The sequence below is a fragment of the Aspergillus undulatus genome (assembly GCF_047715775.1).
Source record: "Aspergillus undulatus strain CBS 261.88 unplaced genomic scaffold BDV17scaffold_30, whole genome shotgun sequence".
In the NCBI taxonomy this organism is placed as follows: Eukaryota; Fungi; Ascomycota; class Eurotiomycetes; order Eurotiales; family Aspergillaceae; genus Aspergillus; species Aspergillus undulatus.
In genome coordinates this window covers 126126-145981 of record NW_027396634.1, presented here as the reverse complement: position 1 = coordinate 145981, position 19856 = coordinate 126126, and the positions used below count along the sequence as shown (strand labels likewise).

The 19856-nt window shown below is 51.6% G+C and overlaps 9 protein-coding genes across 9 annotated transcripts; 5 read left to right on the top strand and 4 right to left on the bottom strand.

Annotated features, from left to right (window-relative positions):
* Window positions 1-718: 718 nt before the first annotated feature.
* Window positions 719-2970, top strand: BDV17DRAFT_282337 (uncharacterized protein; the record flags this gene model as incomplete). The annotated part of the gene is made up of 4 exons (XM_073760182.1): window positions 719-1598; window positions 1652-1718; window positions 1781-2267; window positions 2326-2970. The coding sequence occupies 4 exons, from the start codon at window positions 719-721 to the stop codon at window positions 2968-2970; spliced, it is 2079 nt and encodes a 692-aa protein (XP_073614723.1).
* A 728-nt stretch (window positions 2971-3698) lies between these two features.
* On the bottom strand, window positions 3699-5918 carry BDV17DRAFT_113767 (putative dynein intermediate chain). The gene is made up of 3 exons (XM_073753900.1): window positions 5755-5918; window positions 4906-5691; window positions 3699-4847 (listed from the first exon to the last, which is right to left on the bottom strand). Exons 1-3 carry the CDS (start codon window positions 5887-5889, stop codon window positions 3714-3716), a joined length of 2055 nt encoding a protein of 684 aa, XP_073614722.1. The 5' UTR covers window positions 5890-5918; the 3' UTR covers window positions 3699-3713.
* Window positions 5919-6186: 268 nt separating this feature from the next.
* Window positions 6187-6634, top strand: BDV17DRAFT_292161 (ATP synthase subunit e; the record flags this gene model as incomplete). The annotated part of the gene is made up of 3 exons (XM_073762314.1): window positions 6187-6210; window positions 6277-6460; window positions 6564-6634. 3 exons carry the CDS (start codon window positions 6187-6189, stop codon window positions 6632-6634), a joined length of 279 nt encoding a protein of 92 aa, XP_073614721.1.
* A 466-nt stretch (window positions 6635-7100) lies between these two features.
* On the bottom strand, window positions 7101-7870 carry BDV17DRAFT_282335 (CSN8/PSMD8/EIF3K family protein; the record flags this gene model as incomplete). The annotated part of the gene is made up of 3 exons (XM_073760181.1): window positions 7101-7372; window positions 7426-7604; window positions 7674-7870. 3 exons carry the CDS (start codon window positions 7868-7870, stop codon window positions 7101-7103), a joined length of 648 nt encoding a protein of 215 aa, XP_073614720.1.
* A 178-nt stretch (window positions 7871-8048) lies between these two features.
* BDV17DRAFT_113707 (dolichyl-diphosphooligosaccharide--protein glycosyltransferase subunit STT3) lies at window positions 8049-10831 on the top strand. Its single transcript, XM_073753899.1, has 5 exons — window positions 8049-8314; window positions 8386-8409; window positions 8496-8576; window positions 8657-10376; window positions 10453-10831. The coding sequence occupies exons 1-5, from the start codon at window positions 8185-8187 to the stop codon at window positions 10721-10723; spliced, it is 2226 nt and encodes a 741-aa protein (XP_073614719.1). The 5' UTR covers window positions 8049-8184; the 3' UTR covers window positions 10724-10831.
* Window positions 10832-11283: 452 nt separating this feature from the next.
* On the bottom strand, window positions 11284-11764 carry BDV17DRAFT_292158 (uncharacterized protein; the record flags this gene model as incomplete). Its single annotated transcript, XM_073762313.1, has 3 exons — window positions 11284-11381; window positions 11492-11616; window positions 11751-11764. 3 exons carry the CDS (start codon window positions 11762-11764, stop codon window positions 11284-11286), a joined length of 237 nt encoding a protein of 78 aa, XP_073614718.1.
* Window positions 11765-12274: 510 nt separating this feature from the next.
* On the top strand, window positions 12275-15719 carry BDV17DRAFT_265371 (RNA-processing protein PTA1). Its single transcript, XM_073758165.1, has 8 exons — window positions 12275-13006; window positions 13130-13295; window positions 13356-13486; window positions 13546-13749; window positions 13801-14149; window positions 14201-15015; window positions 15067-15137; window positions 15191-15719. The coding sequence occupies exons 1-8, from the start codon at window positions 12669-12671 to the stop codon at window positions 15394-15396; spliced, it is 2280 nt and encodes a 759-aa protein (XP_073614717.1). The 5' UTR covers window positions 12275-12668; the 3' UTR covers window positions 15397-15719.
* Window positions 15720-15993: 274 nt separating this feature from the next.
* Window positions 15994-17739, bottom strand: BDV17DRAFT_113637 (putative MFS transporter). Its single transcript, XM_073753896.1, has 2 exons — window positions 16567-17739; window positions 15994-16515 (listed from the first exon to the last, which is right to left on the bottom strand). Exons 1-2 carry the CDS (start codon window positions 17554-17556, stop codon window positions 16117-16119), a joined length of 1389 nt encoding a protein of 462 aa, XP_073614716.1. The 5' UTR covers window positions 17557-17739; the 3' UTR covers window positions 15994-16116.
* Window positions 17740-18807: 1068 nt separating this feature from the next.
* On the top strand, window positions 18808-19678 carry BDV17DRAFT_113645 (uncharacterized protein). The gene is made up of 2 exons (XM_073753897.1): window positions 18808-18986; window positions 19042-19678. Exons 1-2 carry the CDS (start codon window positions 18972-18974, stop codon window positions 19585-19587), a joined length of 561 nt encoding a protein of 186 aa, XP_073614715.1. The 5' UTR covers window positions 18808-18971; the 3' UTR covers window positions 19588-19678.
* The last annotated feature ends 178 nt before the right edge of the window (window positions 19679-19856 follow it).

Here is a 19856-nt window from a genome sequence, read left to right as displayed (position 1 = left end):
TCCATTCTTCCGCTGCGCTGCACCGTCGTACTGCCCGCTTCCTGAAAGTCTCCATCCTCACCCCGACAGCCACCTGCTTGTCTTGAATTACTTGCTACCTTCGATCCTCGAGCTTCCCATTCAACTGATAATATATATACTGCGTTGGAGGACTGGGGGTTTAGTGCGTGTGCCTTTCTCTCCGCGACCGCCGTGGTAAAGAGTGCTGTGCCCAGTCGCGGCAAGCTGGGTGCACCACGAGTTCACCATTAGCGCATTGTTGAATGGTAAGCTATCCAGCTCCTATAACTTTGCCTTTCGGTCTTGAATAGCCTCGGCAACATTTCAATGAGCTTCTACCCAGTTACGAAGTCTCAGGGCGTCAGGGTTGTCTGGCGCAGACCCCGTCTGATGATGGGCGTTCTGGGGTGTGATCAATCTCCGCACCGCCTTCTGCTGGGATCTCCTCTAATCCTCCACCTCTTCCCCTCGTCGTTTTTCGCTCCGTTTTAATGTTGAAGTCCGGCTTATCGCGGCTTAACTATGATCATGGCATCCTCTCTGACATTTTCAAATTGACTGGTTTAGTTTCTACCTGCGCGTTACGATCTCCCTACCCGCCCGCTCTCTTCTCCCCACAAGCGTCCTGACCGCACCTCTACCAAACATCCGCTCAATTCCTCTTACTTCATATTTCCATTGGCTTCCAATTGCACGAACGCGATAACACTTGATCTCCATGGAGGTGGCAGAGAACAGAGATTCCACGACGGTTGGTGCACCAACCGGCGCTGACGAATTCGTCCTCAATGGCGATCAAGATCTGCTTCTACACGATTCGCTTCTAGACGACGAACGTTCAAGCAGTCTGAGCGAAATTGACGACGTATTAGACAATATGCCGTCTGATTACGAGTCGCCTAAGCCGGAAAAGATCGCTCCAGAAAACGATTCGGAGGCGGAAACGGAGCGTATTGACGACTCTCCAAACAACTACCGCACAAGGACAAACATCGTGGTCAGCGCGACTGGCTATGGTCCTAGTCCAAGCAAATTAGTGCATTCGACGACTTACGATGACGTCGACGAAGATGAAGACCATCCGGCAGATGAGTCGCCAAGCAAACCTCGCTCCAAGAACGGTCGCGCTGTAGACAGTATCGAGGAGCCCCACGAATTAGAAGATTCTAACCTAACTGAGAGCGCTGGGAAGAAGAGGAAACGTTCTGTGTCTGGGGATGACCTGGTCTCCGAACTCGACGAGGATGATTTTCCCCCTCACAAACGCCGTGGCTCAGTCAAGAGCGACCTCAGCGACCCCCCTCCAGATTTGGCTCTTACTCCGGAGCCGATTGAAGAAGAAACCCCGAAAATAAACGATGAGAACGCCGTGGCCGATGATCTTCCCGAATCGAACTTGCCATCGGCTCCTGCGAAAGGAAAAAGAGCCAAGAAGGGCAAACGGAAAGGCCGCAAGCCTAGAGATGCCGACGACAATGTTGAGGATGGCGCCGTTGAAAGGGGTACCGAGGTAGACGACACGCCATTGGACGATGACACCGGAGATCGTCCGGAAGACGCTGATGAAGGTGATGCTGCTGCGAAAGTAGAAGAAGAATGTAAGTTGTCTAAATACTTTCTGTGGACCATCGCTAACCGTGCTGTGCAGCAGCGAAAAGGACGTCGGCTATGAATTCTTTGGCTATACTGGAGCGAGAATTTGCGACTCTCCGTGATAAGTATGAAGTACCCCATCTCATTTCATTCGGATAGCATGGTACTAACAGTTTCACCTACTTAGAATCTATGATGAAAGAATATCCAAGATAAACCGCGAATTAGATATGCTCAAGGGCCCAAATCCTACTCACCCGGAGTTATTACGCCAACTCGATTGCATCAAAGGATACCGCGACGCCAAGATCAACTATGAGCATACTTTGTTCCAGTATCGTCTTAAGTCCTTACTTAACAAAAGCCAAGCGGAGCGTGCCCAAGCACATAGCACGTATTTCCAGCGAGCTCGAGACATTCGAGAGAAGCATTCGAGTGCCATCAGCAAGCAATTCTACTCGATTCAGCACGATCGATTCAAGACGGACGATGAGAGCCCACAACACTACGTTCCATTCCCGACGCGCCGTTCCCAGCAGATTGCGCACCAAACAGCATACAATCAAGAGGTGTCGGTATTGTCGGGTGTTGCCAAATATGTTGGCTTTCCAGCTGCTCCAACGCTCTCATCTGCGCGACCAACGGAGCTTGACGAGGACCTGGGAAAGATGGGCGTGAGTATATCTAAAATTGTCTAGAATTACAGAAAGCTAATATCTGATGTTGATGCAGATATCTATCGAAACGAGGGCTCCTGCCTCTCGTCAACAACCGACAATGCCGCGTGCTCCCATATCGAGCATGTCAAGCAACATTTACCACACCTCTGCCGAGGAAGCTTTCCTTGAACAGACTCCTTGGGCCAATCCACAGCACCCCATCCATCAAAACCAGCAGTTGTCCCATAGATCGCAGAATCGAATCTTGGACAATTCACGTGCGCCTGCATTTGCTACGCCAGTAGGTCAGATGCGCATGGTGGACGTCAGCGCGCCGAATGGGTCTGCCTCAACAATAGCGGAAACTTCTTCCGCCAACAATACACCTTACGGTGCCGAGCAAGATGTCACGGCAACTGCTGCAAAGCCGTATCCTGACTACGATGCAGAGCGGCTGCCTCGATGGCGGTCACTCAGTTCTTCTCCTACAGATGTTCGGAAACCTCATCCAGCAACCTATGCCTCTCTCGATCACCGGCCTTCGCAAAACTCTCCGCGAAATCCTGGCTACTCACCTCCTGGGCGTCTCGGTCTTTTCGGACCATCCGGCCCGAAACGAGATTCTTCACCATCAATACACTCTAAACCCGTCAACTCCCTGCACCAATCGGCAGGAATGCTAGGAAACACAGGCCAAAATTCGATGGCCGCCCGATAGAATAATATGCCTTTTTTTTTTTTTCGACAACTTTCTGGCATTTTATCAGCATGTACTTTTGCTCGTTTTATTGACTGACAGTATAAGGACCGGCCCGGGTGTTGGTGTAGACCGTGTTTGTTTGCTTTTTGTATTTATGGGTTGCTATGTGTGACCGGAACTCTAGTGAAGTTCTCCGCTTTATACCACTGGGCATTTGATGATTATGGCGTACGAACATCGGTGCGGGCTGTTTGGTGATTGATAAGATAATACTCTTTCTCATCTTAGCCGATCTGCGAAGAGGCATACCAGGCTATCGATGTTATGTTTGGCGCTTGGTTTGTTTGGTTTGGTTCGGGTTGATCCCTTGGTTTGGACTTTGTGATGCGGTGTCTCTACTCTGTGTATGTGGGACTAGGATAGTGGATGGAATCTTGCTTCCATTTGACGCGAAGTAGAGTGATGCATAGTCTACCTATAGAAAGAAAGTTCAATCAAGCGGAGTCCTACGTGAAGCGTTTCTATGCATGGTTGGACATGATCTCCTGTTAATGTACTATCCTGCATCGAAAAAAGTCCTAGACCTAAGATATGCAAAAGTACATTATTTATGCAATCCAACGGGCGCTCGCCGGGGGTATATGGTAAGTTCGAGTCAAACAATCAATCAAGGCACCGCGCAACGCGATAGAGCACGATTAGATAGTAGAGAAAGAGAAGAAAAGAATTAGATTCAAACCGTTAGCTCAGTTGAGTTCAGTTCAGTTCACTCGATCCTTATCCTTCTGCTCTAGTTTACTAATGAGGCGCTTCATGCCCGTCCACTCCTCGGAGGGGACATCATCGGGCGTACCACTGAGGCCCCTCCCCACTTCGAAGACGGTTATGACACCGTCCAGTCCGCCCGTTGCGAGACGACGCCCTTCGCGTTCCTCCCAGGCGACTTTGTTCAGGCTGCGGGAGAGGACGCCCGCGCGGCCCTTGGAAGGTGTGGTTCGGACGGCGGGGACTTCGGTGTCTGTGTAGAGGTCCCAGACTTCGAGGTTACCTGCGCCGTCAACAAGAGAAAAGACACCTGGGCGGTGCGGAGACCAGCGGGCGTCGTAGACCACGTCCTCGCGGTTGATGTCCAGGATGGGGGTGACAACTTGGGTGTCTGTGATGCCGGATGTGGCGGCCGGGGCGGTAGCAGCGGGAGGACGCACACGCCAGAGCTTGACGCTCCAGTCGAGACTCGAGCTTAGCATCAAGTCTCCAAGGTCAACGGGGCCGCGAGCTGGGTGGAAGGCTGTTGACATTATGGGGGCGGCATGGCCGCGGTAGGCGAGGCGGTGGTCGGTGCCTGCTTTGGCGCCGGCGCGGTCGTAGCGGTGGCAAGGGTAGATACCACCTTCTTCGGTGCCGACAATGAAGAAAGTTGGGTCGGATTGGGGGAAAGACATGGTTGTTGGTGCGAGGTCTTCTGTCTTGGATGGCGGTGGCGTTGAGAGTTCGAGGTATTCCTGCGGCTGGGAAAGCATGTCGACGGTCCAGCCGCAGACGACGCCGTCCGTAGACGCGGTGAGGATGTTGTGGGCGTTCTGTGTTCCGATGATTGAGATACTGTAGACTGGGTGGGTGTGGCCTGCGCCTGTCAGGGGAGTCTTCTGGACCGGGGCACCGCCGCCGGCGCGCGATGAGCGGGTGTCCCAAAGAAGTACTTGACCCGAATATGAGCCACCGACAATTATGTTAGGGTGGAATGGCGAAAACTTCGCGGTTAGGATATCTGAAGTCGAGTGGAACACATACTCCGGACGGGAGTGCAAGTGCTGGTTCCAGACTTGTACAAGGCCGTCTGGTTCATGAGGTGCTGAGGGATTCTTGGTGTATGCTGCGAGGACAAGCTCGGGGAACTAGTTGCAGACACATGTGAGCAGGAGGAACGGTCAAGATGAAGAAGCTGTTACAAACCTTGGGGGAGAAACAAATATCACTAATCATGCGTTTCTTGCTCCATCGCTCATCCCAGAACTGGCAGATCTCCTTGATGCTCCGCTTCTTCTTTCCGTGTTCATCGTCATCCTCCAGTTCTGCATCCACCCCACCCAGCTCGTAGTCGGCCAAAATGTCATATTCCTCATCAAGAGCACGCTCGATAACTTTTGCTGACCGTTCAACGAAATCTAAGAAGTCTTCGGAGGAAGTAACCGCCTTCAGCTCGTCATCGTCGAGTTTTCGTAGCGGATAACGTAGAGATGAATCGTTGCCGGCCTCCTTCTGGGCGTCTTCCTGGCTAGCCTGCAGTTCCTCCTCGATTTCCTTGCGAAGCCTCTTGCGGATTTCATCATCGCGCTCTCGCTGTTTCTTGCTCGACAGTCCGTAATCCGAGCCTTCTTCAGCATTTGATGTGTCTTGCTCTCCCTGCTGTAGATCATCTGTTTGGACACCCTTATTGTAGGTGACGACTTCCGGTTTGGGTTCAGGGGCCTGCGGGGCTTCAGGGATAGAGACAAATGTGTCTGTTCCAACAGTTTGCACGGCAATTGACTGCGAATATGGTCGCGGGGGTGGACTGAGAGCTTCTGTATTTTCGCCGCTGAGTTGGCTAGCGCTCAGCACTGAATTCGGCCGGCTTCCTTTTCGCGAGAGGCCATCTGCACCGCTCACTGTAGCGGAACCGGGTCGGTCGACGAGACGGGAGATCAGGTCATCGAGCTCAGCTCTACTGTCGGAACGGCTGGGGACTGGCGAAACAACCTATACAGGTCAGTTATCCCACTGTCCGAGCGCTGTAACTAGACCCAGCGCAACCGTGCATACCTCTGAGGCATCCCCAGTACTAGCCCGGGACTGAGAGAACTCCTTCTGGCGTAACTCCCTCTGGCGTTTCAGTTCAGCCAACTTGGCCTTTTTGGCGAGGATCTCGGCCTTGCGCTGATTGTTGACGGCCGACATGGTGGTTGACAGAGAAGGGGACTTCCTCTCTGGGGAGTTATTTACTTCTTGCTTCCTTTGTATAGATACACCGCGTTGGTTGAAGCGTGAATCGGGAGAGGATGACATAAGCGCAGGGCCGAACGGGACCGGAAAAACTCGTGACAGGAACTTCGTCCTGCTGCTCGGACCAGCATCTGAATCTCCTCTGCTGTCGGCTTGCCATTATTGATCGCGTGTTTGGGTCCAGGCCTTTCTGCTTCACCAATCCCTTTTTATTACCTGCAATTGTTGATCCGGAGGCCCGGAACTCACAAAATGGCCGCTTCACAGGGCGTCAATGTGAGTGGTTGCGATGGTCTCTATGTGCCCCTTCCGTACTGAACCCGGCTTCTTCTTGCGATATAGGTTCTCCGTTACTCGGCTCTCGTAGCTGGTCTCGTCTACGGTTTCTACCATCAATCCTCCATTACCGCCACTACTCGACGTGCTGAGGCCGACCGCGAATATGCCCGCCAGGAGCGCTTGATCGAGCAGGCCAAGGCTGAATGGAAGAAGAAGACGCAACCCCAGGACACAAAGACATCGGGTGGTATGTTTGGCAGTTATTTCGACCCTTTCATATCGAAGCAATTGGGGGCATTGCAGCACCTCATGCGCTACATTGTACCGCTGGAGATACTGACCGGTCATAGTCATCACGGATCCCGAAGATCCCAAGTTCGACCTGGAGGCTTTCCTCAAGCTGAAGGCCGGTGAGGCGTAAAGAGACGTGGACGTGCAAGAAATGAAGACAGAAAAGACGATATGAGGGGCGACCATCGCCGTTCAATGCTACGCTTACCCCATCGGGTTCTCTAGAGATGGTTCGGGTGAATCCCGATTATGTATTATTTGTTTGGTCTAATTTCCCAGAGTCGTGCCATTGCGAGCGAAAGGAATGAGTTTCTTTTCTTTTTCACAATTATAGAATTCCGATCCGCATTTTGTACATACCCTGGGTTTGCACGTGTACTCTATGGTTGGACCAGATGACCAATAAGTTCAGTTACTTCAACCGGCTTATCGCTCGTAACCTCCTTCAGCCTTCACTGCTATGCTGCGAAGCCTCATAGTCTGGTGGACCGTAGCCTGGTGAACAACCGCTAGGCTTGCTGATTGCGGAATCCCCAACTCCTCGCTTTGAATACAGATGCTCCAGAAATTTGGCAAATTAAGCTGACGATATAACCTCAGCTGGCCTGATTGCTGATCAACGCCATCACCCGGCTAAGTTCGTTCTGCACGCTATCATTTTTCGGCGGAGCCGTGACGATGGGTGTAGGATGCAGCAACCCCTTCTCACTATCCCACTTCCATCCTAAAGCTGTAAACTTCTCGATGAGTGCTGGATCGCCGTTTGCGGCTGCAGCAGGGTCGAGACCGAGGTATGTTGCGGCGGCTGTGATTCGTATCGCCTCGAACGAATTGCTTATCTCTTTCAACGTCTTCTCTTGGAAATAACCTGCTTCCACGTTAAGGCCTCTCTCACATCATGGAAAAGCGGATCGTCCCTACTCTCATAACGTTGCACTATAGGTTGTGTTCGCTCGGGCCATGGTAATTCCCGGAGGATCTTGTAGATTTCGGGGTGTCTGCTTTGCCAGACAGCGCGTAGGAGGATTAAACAATTTTGTAAAGAGTCTGTTTGCAGTAGTTCTCGTGGTATCCGTCTCGTCACGGCGCGAGCTTCACAACTATTCCGGCTCCCATTAGATATCTGTTACACGACAATCGGGCCGAGACCGATATCGCCAGAAACTCACATCTGATCCGTGATGAGGTGGGAGAAGAAGAACGATGTATAGAATTCGACTAAGAGCTCTCTCTCGGCGGGGGATGTGGTTGGAATTAGGCAAGCTTGCTCCTCGTAGTCCGTTAACAAAGTATAGAGATCAGCGGGTGTGGAATCGGCTGCGAGGACCGCAGAGAGCTGGTCTGGGGAAAGCGAAGGGTGGTCCATGGTACAGCAGAACGGTATACAGGAGCGAGTTTGTGGATGAGATAGGGGAATGAGGAAGATGGGTGAGAGTTCAGCAGTTCGAGATTTCTTTATAGTGCAGTGATGACGATGCGGGGGCCTTTGGGGAAAGTTCCGATTGCAAGTACCTAGTGCCAAGCCTTCCAAAGAGACCACCTTGCGCAGCTCCCCCAGTCGTCGTCAACACCTCAAACTCCCCAACTTCTGGTCAATCACTTCTCCAGGCAGGACGGACCTCATCCTGTCTTCGTTCCCTTTTCCATTGGATCTTGTTTCCTTTTCTGTTCCGGGCCATTATGGCCGAATCTTCCGTGGATGTCCTTCTTAAGGGCAGCTCCGGCAGAAGTGCGCGCGGCCTCTTGCGTGTAATCATTCTTGTCACTATCGCTGCCGCAGCTGTTTCCAGTCGATTGTTCAGTGTCATCCGTATGTCTCTGCGGCCTATGTTTTATAGACCGTCAATTGGAGCTATTGCTAATCTTGATTGCTTCATCCAGGCTTTGAGAGTATCATCCACGAATGTATGTATACAGTCCGGAGTGCTTACGATTACAAACAACATGGAACGCTATGCTCTGGAATAGCACGCTGATATAACACCATTTAGTTGATCCGTGGTTCAATTTCCGAGCGACGAAATACTTGGTTCAAAATGGCTTCTACGACTTTTGGGATTGGTTTGACGACCGTACGTTGCCCTTTCCTCAGCCTCGCGATGCCAGTTGGGGTCCTATGATCGCGAAATACTGAAGTTTTGCTCCTATGCAGGTACATGGCATCCTCTTGGGCGGGTTACCGGAGGCACACTGTACCCCGGTCTCATGGTGACCAGTGGTGTCATCTATCACATTCTCCGATTTTTGACCATCCCTGTCGATATTCGCAACGTTTGTGTCTTATTGGCACCCGGTTTCTCTGGTCTCACAGCGTTCGCCATGTATCTTTTGACCAACGAGATGTCCTCTTCTCCCTCTGCAGGTCTTCTCGCGGCCGCCTTTATGGGTATCACCCCCGGGTACATCTCTCGATCGGTTGCAGGCAGCTACGACAATGAAGCAATTGCCATCTTTCTGCTTGTTTTCACCTTCTACTTGTGGATTAAGGCCGTCAAGATTGGTTCCATTATGTGGGGAGCATTGACTGCTCTGTTCTATGGTTATATGGTGTCCGCCTGGGGTGGATACGTCTTTATCACTAACCTTATCCCCCTGCATGTCTTTGTCCTTCTCTGCATGGGCAGATATAGCTCCAGACTTTACATCAGCTACACCACGTGGTACGCCTTGGGAACTTTGGCTAGTATGCAGATTCCCTTCGTCGGATTCCTACCTATCCGCAACAGTGATCACATGTCGGCACTAGGTGTTTTTGGCCTGGTCCAGCTGGTGGCCTTTGCGGAGTTCGTGCGCGGCTTTATTCCGGGCAAGCAGTTCCAGAGACTCCTTACCGCCTCGATCATTCTGATTACTGGCCTTGCCTTCGCTGGGCTGATTGTCCTGAGTGTATCGGGAGTCATTGCCCCCTGGAGCGGTCGTTTCTACTCTTTATGGGACACTGGCTATGCCAAAATCCATATCCCAATTATTGCTTCGGTTTCGGAGCACCAGCCGACCGCCTGGCCGTCATTTTTCTTCGATCTAAACCTCCTCATCTGGCTCTTCCCTGCGGGTGTCTACATGTGCTTCCGTGATCTTAAGGATGAGCATGTGTTTGTTATCATCTACTCGGTCCTTGCTAGCTACTTCGCCGGTGTCATGGTTCGACTTATGTTGACCTTGACCCCCATTGTCTGTGTCGCGGCTGCCTTGGTCCTGTCGTACATTCTTGACACCTACCTGAAGACTTCGCCGGGGCCGGTTACTCGGGGAAGAAGCAACGACGAGTCGTCCGAGGGCCTCCGCTCCGCTCGGTCTCCCGAGGTCGGCATCAGCTCTTACTTCTCCAAGGCTGTGACAACCTCTGCTGCCATTGTATACCTCCTCTTGTTTGTTGCGCACTGCACCTGGGTCACATCGAACGCGTACTCATCACCGTCTGTGGTTCTGGCGAGCCGGATGCCAGACGGAAGTCAATTCATTATTGATGATTACAGAGAGGCATACTACTGGCTTCGCCAGAACACTCCCGCGAACTCCAAGATCATGTCCTGGTGGGATTATGGTTATCAGATTGGTGGCATGGCTGATCGTCCTACGCTTGTGGATAACAACACCTGGAACAACACCCACATTGCTACTGTTGGCAAGGCCATGAGCTCTCGTGAGGAAGTCAGCTACCCGATTCTGCGCCAGCATGATGTTGACTACGTCCTGGTCGTCTTTGGCGGATTGCTTGGGTACTCCGGTGACGATATCAACAAGTTCCTCTGGATGGTCCGTATCGCGGAAGGTATCTGGCCTGACGAGGTCAAGGAGAGAGAGTTTTTCACTCCGAGAGGGGAGTACCGCGTGGACGATCAAGCCACCCCGGCCATGCGCAACAGCTTGATGTATGAAACTGCCAACACCCCACCCCACCCCCCAACAAATATCCAAAACTTAAGCATATACTGACTACATTAAAAGGTACAAGATGTCATATCACAACTTCAACAAGCTCTTCCCCATGGGTCAAGCTACTGACCGTGTTCGCGGAGCCAAGCTCCCCGCGGAAAGCCCCCAACTCTCCACGATGGAAGAGGCTTTCACCAGTGAGAACTGGATTATCCGCATCTACAAGGTCAAAGACCTCGACAACTTGGGCCGGGACCACAGCAATGCCGTTGCCTTTGATAAGGGGAGCAAGCGGAAGAAGGCGACCAAGAAGAAGGGACCACGTGTTCTGAGATCCGAATAAGGACTCCCCTTTGCTTGGAGGCATTCAATTCATATATGTCTTTATATTGAATTCAGTTTGAGTGGGGATGTAGAAGGCTATAAAAACGAATTCAGCACCCTAGAAATCACCCGATTCTCCTGTACAAATTTGTTTCTTTACTAAGTCGAATGGATAGGATTCGAATAGTTTCGTCGCCGTCCCGACGTTAATAATGTACAATACCATAAGTAATCCCTAACAATGAATGGAAATGGTTCTCGTCACGGATGGGCCCTCGCCCACTTCTCCAACTTTGGCCGGCGTGCGTCCTCCTTTTGTATGCTTGACTTGAGCACCGGCCAATCGGGCCTCCAATAGAGATCGCGTGTCCACTAGGCCTTTGCATACAACCCTCCCGGAATATAGGTAGTGACATTGTTCCGGACCAAAGCCATCGCGATGCACGAATAAGACGAGACGTAGATAACCACCATGTACTCCGTACCCCATTACACCATAGCTGATAGAATCTCAATCTTGGCTAGCTATTGAGCAGACGGTATGTCCCGCTCAACAAGTTCCCCCACTCGATCCGCAACTCATTGTTTCGACTCAGGCGCAGCCGGGGCGGCAGGGGCATCGGGGACTCGGACATCGGAGAACTCATCCTGGCCAACGGCACGGATAGTGTATGCATCTGATCGGGCCCGGTTCAATGATTAGCAAACCACATATACTAGTAGAAACTTCACAAGACAAATCGGGGAAATAGCATGACCATGACCACGCATGCATGTGAGCACGTACAAACACCAACGGTAAAGATGCAGAGGCCTAGCCCAGTCGCAGCATTCTTGAAGAGATATGGCCGGCGAGCGCGCAGGAGGGCAGCACCAGCACGGTAGTCTTTACCGTAGTACGTGGAGTTGAAGCTGTGACTTGATCAGTACTGTGCTGTCCTGTGCTGTTCTGCCGGAGGTTGCGGTTGCGGGAGAGCAGCGGAATGGTTTGGTAAGGGCTGAAGGGGGCGGCGGTTGGGTATGAATGGGAGGAGAGGTTGACGTACATCCCAGCTGGCATTTTGTGTGTTGAGCGAGACCGGGGTCTGATTCAATTTCTGTGAATCGGAGAATGCGATGGAATTCGAGTCTCGACAGTCGGGGGAGAACGGCAGGAAAGATGGAATCGCACGATGCTCGAACGATGCGCGGGCCTGTCTTGGCGTTGTGCTCCGAAGTCTGGACTTGATGCACAGGTACACTGCAACAATGCAAGGTTCGAAGGAGCTTCTCGCAAACAGACGACTTAGAATGCTCAGAGTGCAATACTCTTGGAAGCTGCCAAATCTCGCTTCTCTTTTCTATTCCTGTCTCAAATCCTCATCTGCAACCGGAGCATACATACTTGTAAGTCACGTGACATGTAGTTCTATATCGTAGGTGCTTTAGCCCACAGCAAGTCTGGTTTTATGATCGACCAATATGTAAACTATTGTAATATCTTTACCATGGTCTTATTCTGACTTTCACTGCATCATCCGTTATCTACGGTGCGCTGTAACAGGCCTGGTGAAGCAGTACCTATCGGAGCGGGCGAACTCTGCTCCGAGCGCGTGCAAGAAATCCTGCCTTGTCCAACACCAGCTCTGCCTTCAACTGTATCCCCCCCATCGCTCTTTATTCCCTCGGTCACGAAGCATCTATCCGCTCTTCGCCTCGACTCGTCTTTGAAACCTCGAACTAAATACCCATTTGCGGCTTGGTTGTTTCATCCCCAGTTAGCTCAGCTGTTTCACGTGTTTCAGCGTCTCGTGAGCAAGCATAGCTACCGCGTCTCCGTTCTAAGCGCACGTCTATTGCTGCTTGCTGCTTTGCCTTATTAGAGTGCTCCGCAACGTAGAACGACATCAGAATTACTCAACTTGCTTTTTTGAACTCGTCCTTTTATCCTTCGATTGGTTCTCCCCTCAGCGAGCAGAGCCGCCATGGCTCAATCGGGAGACCAGGTCGCCGACCAGATCGCGCAGCTGAATGCTGCCCGTAACCTCGTCCTCGGGGACGCTGCCTTTTATCCTCAAATCGTGAATGGAGTCCTCCCGATTATCGGCGCGCATGCGCGAGTGGAATTGCGACGATGGGGAACCGAATTCCTAGCCGAGACATTCGCTAGTCCCGCGTTCGCTTCGGCGCAGAAGGAACAGTTGGCTACAAATGTGCTGCAGACGGTGCGGAGTGTATTGGAACTCCCGGAGGGAGATCAATTGGTCTTGAAGAATATAGCGCAGACCGCTGCCAGTCTATACCCGCTGGTATTTAGGCATATGTAGGTGACCAGCGCTTGCTCTTTCACCCCCAAGGGCTACCTCTCGTAGATATGGGCAGACAAGCCCTACGTGCTGCCCTCTATATCACTGAGTTGCACGGTCACTAATACCTGACGTGATAGTATCAATCACCCCGAAGACAAACAGCCCTGGGAGCATCTCGAAGCCATCAAACAGGATCTTCTGCGCCGATGGGACTCGTTCTCGTATCCAGTCAAAGTATGCTGCATCAAATTCGCCCAGCGAGTCGTTTTAGTACAGACGCATGGTTTAATAGCGGACCCTAGGGTATGTATACCGAGCTGGGGCTCTTGGGTGAAGCGACCAGGAAGGCTAATGATCAATCAGCGGCCTGAACATAACGAGACTTCCCTAGCCATCGTTTCTCGAAACCACGCCATACTCTCTCTACCAAACCTAGAAGCCGAGTCCTCGGGTCTATTGGACAGGATTCTATCCGTTTTTCATGAAGATGCAAGGTACCTACGCCCGATATTCGTTGTGGTAGCGGACACTAATACGATTCTTTTATTTGCAGTGACCCGATCCTTGTAAATGCTACGTTGAACTGCCTAGCAGCCCTCATTCGAACTCGACAATCCATCGGCAACAAGATCATAACTGCTATTCTCAACTTTTTTCCCGCACGGCATGCACGCTCGCCGGTGACACCTGCAGTGCGAGTTGGAGTCAAATCCATGGAAAGAACGGCCCGGGCTGTACTCATAAACATTCTGAAAAGGTAAGAATTACTGGTATCGCTTCCAACTAATGATCGCTGATAGCCTCCCAGGAACCCAAGTCACCCTCTAGCTGGGAAGATGCAACAGCATATCGAACGACTAATGCAATCATGGGCAGAACCTGTTGACGAATCCTCGCGGAAGCGGGGACCGCCAACTGAACCAACTGATGGTTTGGATGCTGCTAAACGGGCTCGGCTAGATGCCGAAACACCTCCCATTATCAAAGTTCCACCTCTTCCGCCGGGTCGCATTAGCTTCGCACAGCTTTTCACCCTTACCGAGGACTCTGGGCTCTCCTCATTCGATGTGAAGCAGCTACCTGCGGATCTCGTAGTCAAGATTGTCGTTCCTCTACTAGCGCGTGTCGACCAGTCGCCGTTGAATCAGGCCGTTGATGTATGCTATGAGTGCTTGACTTCTATAAAATGCTTGCTGACTTGTATTTAGGCTATACGGATGCGATATCAAACAGTCTCGAAACAACAAATGACGCAACCGCAACAAGCTTCCCCGGAAGACGATGATGACTACGAGCCTGAATACGATCCGATGGATGTTCCAGCGTCAACAGATGACCAGGCTGCTGTATCGGCTGAGCTACCAGGAGAACAACCCGACCTTGTGTCTTTAGGGCCATTTGTTCTGCCACGGCCCCCTCCGCTGAGTGAAGAGCAAGCTGCGGAAGCTGGTCGAGGTGCCGTATCCAGAGTTTTTGGCATGTTAGGGTCGACACCTTCAGCGCCAAATTTAGTAAAAGGCCAGGGACAGCAACTCGGTTTCTCAAGGTTAGCCGGTAGCACTTTCGACCGCGACGCCTGGGTAACATTGCTCACCCGTCTTGCAACACGGGCTCCCGCTGGGTTAGAAGGCCCGAAGTCAGAAGACGGCTCTGGCAGGAAAAAGCCCGCAATCTCAGATACGATACGAGAGACCCTATACCGCTACATACTTGAAGACTTCAGAGGGCGAGTAAACGTTGGCATCATGTGGTTGAACGAGGAATGGTACAACGACCGCCTTCAGATGAAAATTGCTGCCAACAACCGAACAAATGAAGATGAGGAGGTTTCGGTAGCACTGCATTACGACCATTGGGTTTTGCGGCTACTGGACGGGTTCTTGCCGTATCTGGACTCGCGAGATATCAAGATTTTCATCCGCTTTCTGAGTGAAATCCCAGAAGTAACGATACCCATCGCCAAACGCATAGCTAGCCTTGCGAAAGACCCTGAGCGCGTGAGCCTCTGCGTTCAATCCTTTATGTAAGAATTCCACCTCCTCACTGAGCGAATATCTCAGGCTGACTGTCCTAGGTATCTGATTATGTTCCGCCCTCCAGCTCGAGAAATATGCCTCGATGCCTTGGAGGAAGTCTATCAGAACTGTAAGTCCTTCCTCTTTCCGCTAACGCACGTCGGTCACTAACCTCTCTTGCAGACGAAGAGTCCCGCCCCTCCGCTAGCAAAGTCCTGTCTAGGTGGCGGCCGCAGCGAGTCGAGCAGTTGCAAGCCGAACAAACCACACTGGTAAATCGCACCGTCGATCCGCGCACTCAAGGTGCAGCAGCCACGAACGGCGCGAGGGACCCAAGGATAGCACATATACCTGGGTCGCAGTCGTCCTCTGATACCACAGTCGCTTGATTAGTAAATACCAATACATTTGCGCGTAATTCGGTATTCCCAGACTTGATCTCGAAGGACTTTTCAACTATTATCTTTCGGCTGGCATAGAAGCCTTTTCAGACCGTTCGATCTCATCATCTTGCTGTTATAACTAGTAACATTTCGATGTTTGGGGTTGATTAAAGCGTGTATATCTATGGTTATAGTTGAGCGCCTATGTGAGATGTACAGCAGAATATGATACTATATGCACTATTGGACTTGGATACCAGCTCAAAATCAGGGGTCCGGACTAGTAAATGCTATGCTTGTATATTGAATTGTTAGCAATGAGTCTGCCAGATACTTTGTCTAAGGCCATGTTGCGTAATATATATTTATATACCCCTAAGTACCTATGTGTTAAATCTAAACAGCAATCAGTGCAAGGCATCGCAAGAAGTATATCCCTCTTGCTCTTCCATTAATGGACTATACATCAGCTCCAGCTAGTCATTTCATTAACTCAGGGGCATCCCTAGTAAGTATACCGGAACCCGATCTGCGAAACATATGGTAAGCACGATGCCCGGTCTAGGATTGAATAAGGAAAATAATCTGAGATCCCAACCTACCGTATTCTGAAGTACAACGCCATTCTTCTGGCGCGTATTCTGGATAAAGAACCCCACCGTGAATAGAACCACAATCCCAATCATGAGAATATGCGATCTACAGCACGCACCTAATTAGCAATACTCATCGAAGGACACTGAAAGGAGAGTCCACAAACCCAACAGAAACCCAAACCGCAGTCCCATACCTCGGCGCCTCCTCCTGCCTCACAATATAACTCCCCGCAATTGAGCCGAGCCCATTGCAAGCCGCAACGGCCGCCGCAGTCGTCGCGCGATTCCACTGTCCGACGACATTATTCGCCATGAATGCGTTCAGCGCCGCCCAGTCTGAGACGTACGCGCCTGTTGCTAGGAATGTGCCGATATAGCGTACTGCTACGGACTTTGAGCTGGGGAGTCCGAACATGAGATACCCGGCTATTAGGCATAGCGCGTTGAATGTTATTAGGGGGCCGCGGAGGCGGAGTTTGTCGCCGAGTAGGGAGGTTAGCAGGACGGGGAGGACGGCGTAGTAGTAGGGCTGGAGGGGTTAGCATTTTGTATACTCTGGGGGTGATTCGGTTATAGATACCGGTGTAGAGAGAAGGATAGACTCATTATTTGAGAAGCCCAAGCCCGACTCGATGATCTGAGGGAGAAAGTAATTCAGTGCGGTGGAGACGATATTCAGCAGGAAGTACATGCACGCGAAGCCGTAGAGTTTCGGGTCCGTGAAGTTAACAAGCACCTTGCGCCATTCGAACAGATCAGGGACGACATCGCCACGATCAGCCTGGATGCGCTGGACCGCGATCTTGGCCTCTGCCTCAGTGAGGAAGTAGAAGCTCTCTCGCGCGTTCTCAGGAAAGTCAACCATCCACCAGTACGTTATGATGCCCATAAAACACGAAATCAGGCCTTGGACCAGGTACATCCATCGCCATCCCTCTAGCCCCGCTCGGCCATCGAGCTGATTGAGTCCGTAATTGACAATATACCCCGTCGCCAGCGCAGCGACCTCACCGGACTGCAAGAATGCAAAGCGCAGCTGCTGCTCTTGCCGCGTGTACCATGTGCTAACGAGGTAGGTGAGACCAGGGTAGATGCCTGACATGGCAATGCCGAGCAGGACGCGCACAGCAATCATTTGGCGCCATGTCTGGACGAATGCAGTGCACAGCGTGATCAGGCCAAAGGCGAATGTGATAGTGGCGAACCAAAGCCGTGGGCCGACCCAGCGCACGGCTACGGTGCAGGGAAGCTGGAAGGCGATGCTGGCGACAGTGAAGATGAAGATTGACACCGAGTAGCGCTGGCCTTGCAGGTCTAGGTCGGACAGCAAGCTTGTGACTGAAGCTGATGCCAGGATTCCTGAATCTAGTAGGTTGAGGCTGCAGAGAATTCCGGCGATTGAGCAGAGTCGCAGGTCGGTTTTTCGGCGGATTCTGTACTCGAGATGTTTCCATTCCGAGGTTGAGGCTGGCGATCCCTCGTTGTGCTGGGGAGTTGCTGAGCCATTGGGGTGAATAGTCTCAGAGGCGGACTTTTCAGATGTTAGCTGGTGACCATTATTTTCCAGCATTGTGTTTGTGTGAGGAAATTGGCAGGGGGAAAGAAAAAAGTAAGAAGCGCGGGGCTGAAGAGAGAAGTTGGGGGTTGTTTCCTATCACGACATTATTGCCGATAAACATGTGGATGGCTTCACTTTCGGCTCCATGCTACAAGATATATATACTCCCCTACTAATACTTCGAGATCACCGACTCTAGCATTGATTAATCTAGAATCGACATGTTACTCTGCGCACTAGAAGACTGCTACGACATCTACGATCGCCCGAGTTGACGGCCTTGTGCAACCAACGGCCATGTTCCTCATTCACGGTGAGAATCTCACGACTCGGGGCCTGGCTCCAAGTTGCGCAGTCAGCCTTGATAATGATCTCCAGTCATCCGGATTTGCTCGGCATCCTCTGAAAGCAAGATACCGAGCCAATGAACAGCGTGGCTAGTTGATGGCTGGGAGCTTGTCTTACAGGGACCAAGGCACTTCTACCATGACTTACCCAGTGCTGTTCTGAGTCGACGCAGACTTGTTTCAGAATGCTCCGGCGTTTGCAGGATCCTCTTACCGAGGACGCTAGAGTTTGACGATGTTGCGTGGAAGAGCACTTCGCACACATGATGCCAGGCGGGGTCGAACATAGCCTTAATCATGGGGAAGAACGTGCAATCGCTATGCGCTAGCTTTAGCCGAATATAGGGTAGGCTTGTATCCTGAAGGATATGGGCGGACGTGCTTCATGAGCCTGTGACATACGGTGTTGGGGGGTGTAAAAGTATTTGAGCTCTCCGAGTAAAGGCTTGAGTATCACGGCCTAGAGAAGAAAAGTTCGAACTATACCCAGCCCGGTCAATGAATGCAACAAACCACTCGGTCGAATCAGCTGTCTTGAATCGAGCCGACTGCAAGGACAGGACAAAGGCGACCTTGTATCAGCGACATCCTTGGTCTGATAGGCAAACGACAGATATCGAGGGTTCACCAGAGTGCTTCGAGACCCGACAAGTTGCATAAGTCGGTATCGCAGTCGATTGCTCCTACAGAGCTGCATTGAATTCTGACGACAATGTGAAGCGTAATATTGTCGACGTCGTGAATACCGCATCCACGGTCTTCGAGAACGGCTTCAATATCGCTCTAGGGCTTCGAGACCTAGTAGTAAGTAGCCCTCAATGCTCGAGCAACGCGTCTAGCACGCATCATTGGGACGTCGCACGCTCAGAACGAGATTTGAACTGGCGATTGCACAGATCCAGTGCATGGAGGTCCACTCTTATAGATGAAAATGCGTACTGGACGCTCATGACTGGCTGCGCTGCTTCTGCCAGGGAAATAGGCGTATCTTGGGGGGGGGGGAGTATGCAAGGCAGGAGAGAACCATGACGGGCCGTGATGTTGAATTGCAGCCAACGTTGTCGGTTACTCTGACACTGAATGGCAGGTCTTTGCGTAAGGCATCCAATTCTCCAACCAATGCAATCTGCAGCCGTTCATTGCTGATTAGGGTACACCTAGCCATGAGTCGGCCCATACGTTCGGTGCCAATCACGACTGTGATTCGAATACCTGCTCCGCTAATCTGTACTCGCCCGGAGATTGCTGCCCATTGTCATCGTCAATTTGTGATGATGAAGAGCAGTATTTGATGAACACGATAGCTAGTCGTGCACTGACACGATTCTCGGCATGCACAATAAACACAGTCTGTTCCAGAATCGGCCATGGCGATGTCGACACGCGGCGCCTGGTCTCCCCAGCTGACATAGATGACCTGGAAGGAGGAGTGAGTCTCCCTGCTGGCCAGTGCGGCAATGGAATTGTGGAAACTGGCGAGGCGTGCGACTGTGGAAGAGACTCCTGCGATGAGTCGGGTAGGGGTTGCTGCGACCCATTGACTTGCCAGTGGCGGGACGGAGGACGCTGCGCCTTAGCTCAGGAAAACGAGGGCAACGGCACCGGCTTCCAATTGTGGGTGGGAGCTCATAGATCGTTGTTATCGGCTTGTGCGCTGGCCTGGGGGCCTCGATTGTACTTCTGGTGGCGGTCATGATCTTCGCTTCTGTGTACCGCAATGGACAACGGATGAGACCGAAAGAAACAGCATTGAGCTATTCCTAGTGATCAGATGCAGAACGAATGGATGTTGATGAACAGCTCGAGGCTCGTCGGTCGTACCACTCAGTAGACAACATATAGAAGCCGCTAGGCAATTAGCATATGCGAGGGGCATTATGGGGATAAGATCATCGGAAACACGAAACTCTTCACCATCCGAGTGTCAGCATTCAGCACCTTGCATGATTCAAGACTCAAAGCTCG

Excerpts from the sequence above, each read along its gene's own strand:
- BDV17DRAFT_113767 (XM_073753900.1), bottom strand. The coding sequence starts at position 5,889 with ATGTCGGCCGTCAACAATCAGCGCAAGGCCGAGATCCTCGCCAAAAAG. Across the intron at positions 5,692-5,754 it reads GTACTGGGGATGCCTCAGAG|GTTGTTTCGCCAGTCCCCAG; the intron begins GTATGCACGGTT and ends TGACCTGTATAG. Across the intron at positions 4,848-4,905 it reads ATATTTGTTTCTCCCCCAAG|TTCCCCGAGCTTGTCCTCGC; the intron begins GTTTGTAACAGC and ends GTCTGCAACTAG.
- BDV17DRAFT_113707 (XM_073753899.1), top strand. The coding sequence starts at position 8,185 with ATGGCCGAATCTTCCGTGGATGTCCTTCTTAAGGGCAGCTCCGGCAGA. Across the intron at positions 8,315-8,385 it reads TCGATTGTTCAGTGTCATCC|GCTTTGAGAGTATCATCCAC; the intron begins GTATGTCTCTGC and ends TGCTTCATCCAG. Across the intron at positions 8,410-8,495 it reads TGAGAGTATCATCCACGAAT|TTGATCCGTGGTTCAATTTC; the intron begins GTATGTATACAG and ends AACACCATTTAG.
- BDV17DRAFT_265371 (XM_073758165.1), top strand. The coding sequence starts at position 12,669 with ATGGCTCAATCGGGAGACCAGGTCGCCGACCAGATCGCGCAGCTGAAT. Across the intron at positions 13,750-13,800 it reads CTCATAAACATTCTGAAAAG|GAACCCAAGTCACCCTCTAG; the intron begins GTAAGAATTACT and ends ATAGCCTCCCAG. Across the intron at positions 15,138-15,190 it reads GGAGGAAGTCTATCAGAACT|ACGAAGAGTCCCGCCCCTCC; the intron begins GTAAGTCCTTCC and ends CCTCTCTTGCAG.
- BDV17DRAFT_113637 (XM_073753896.1), bottom strand. The coding sequence starts at position 17,556 with ATGCTGGAAAATAATGGTCACCAGCTAACATCTGAAAAGTCCGCCTCT. Across the intron at positions 16,516-16,566 it reads CTATCCTTCTCTCTACACCG|CCCTACTACTACGCCGTCCT; the intron begins GTATCTATAACC and ends TAACCCCTCCAG.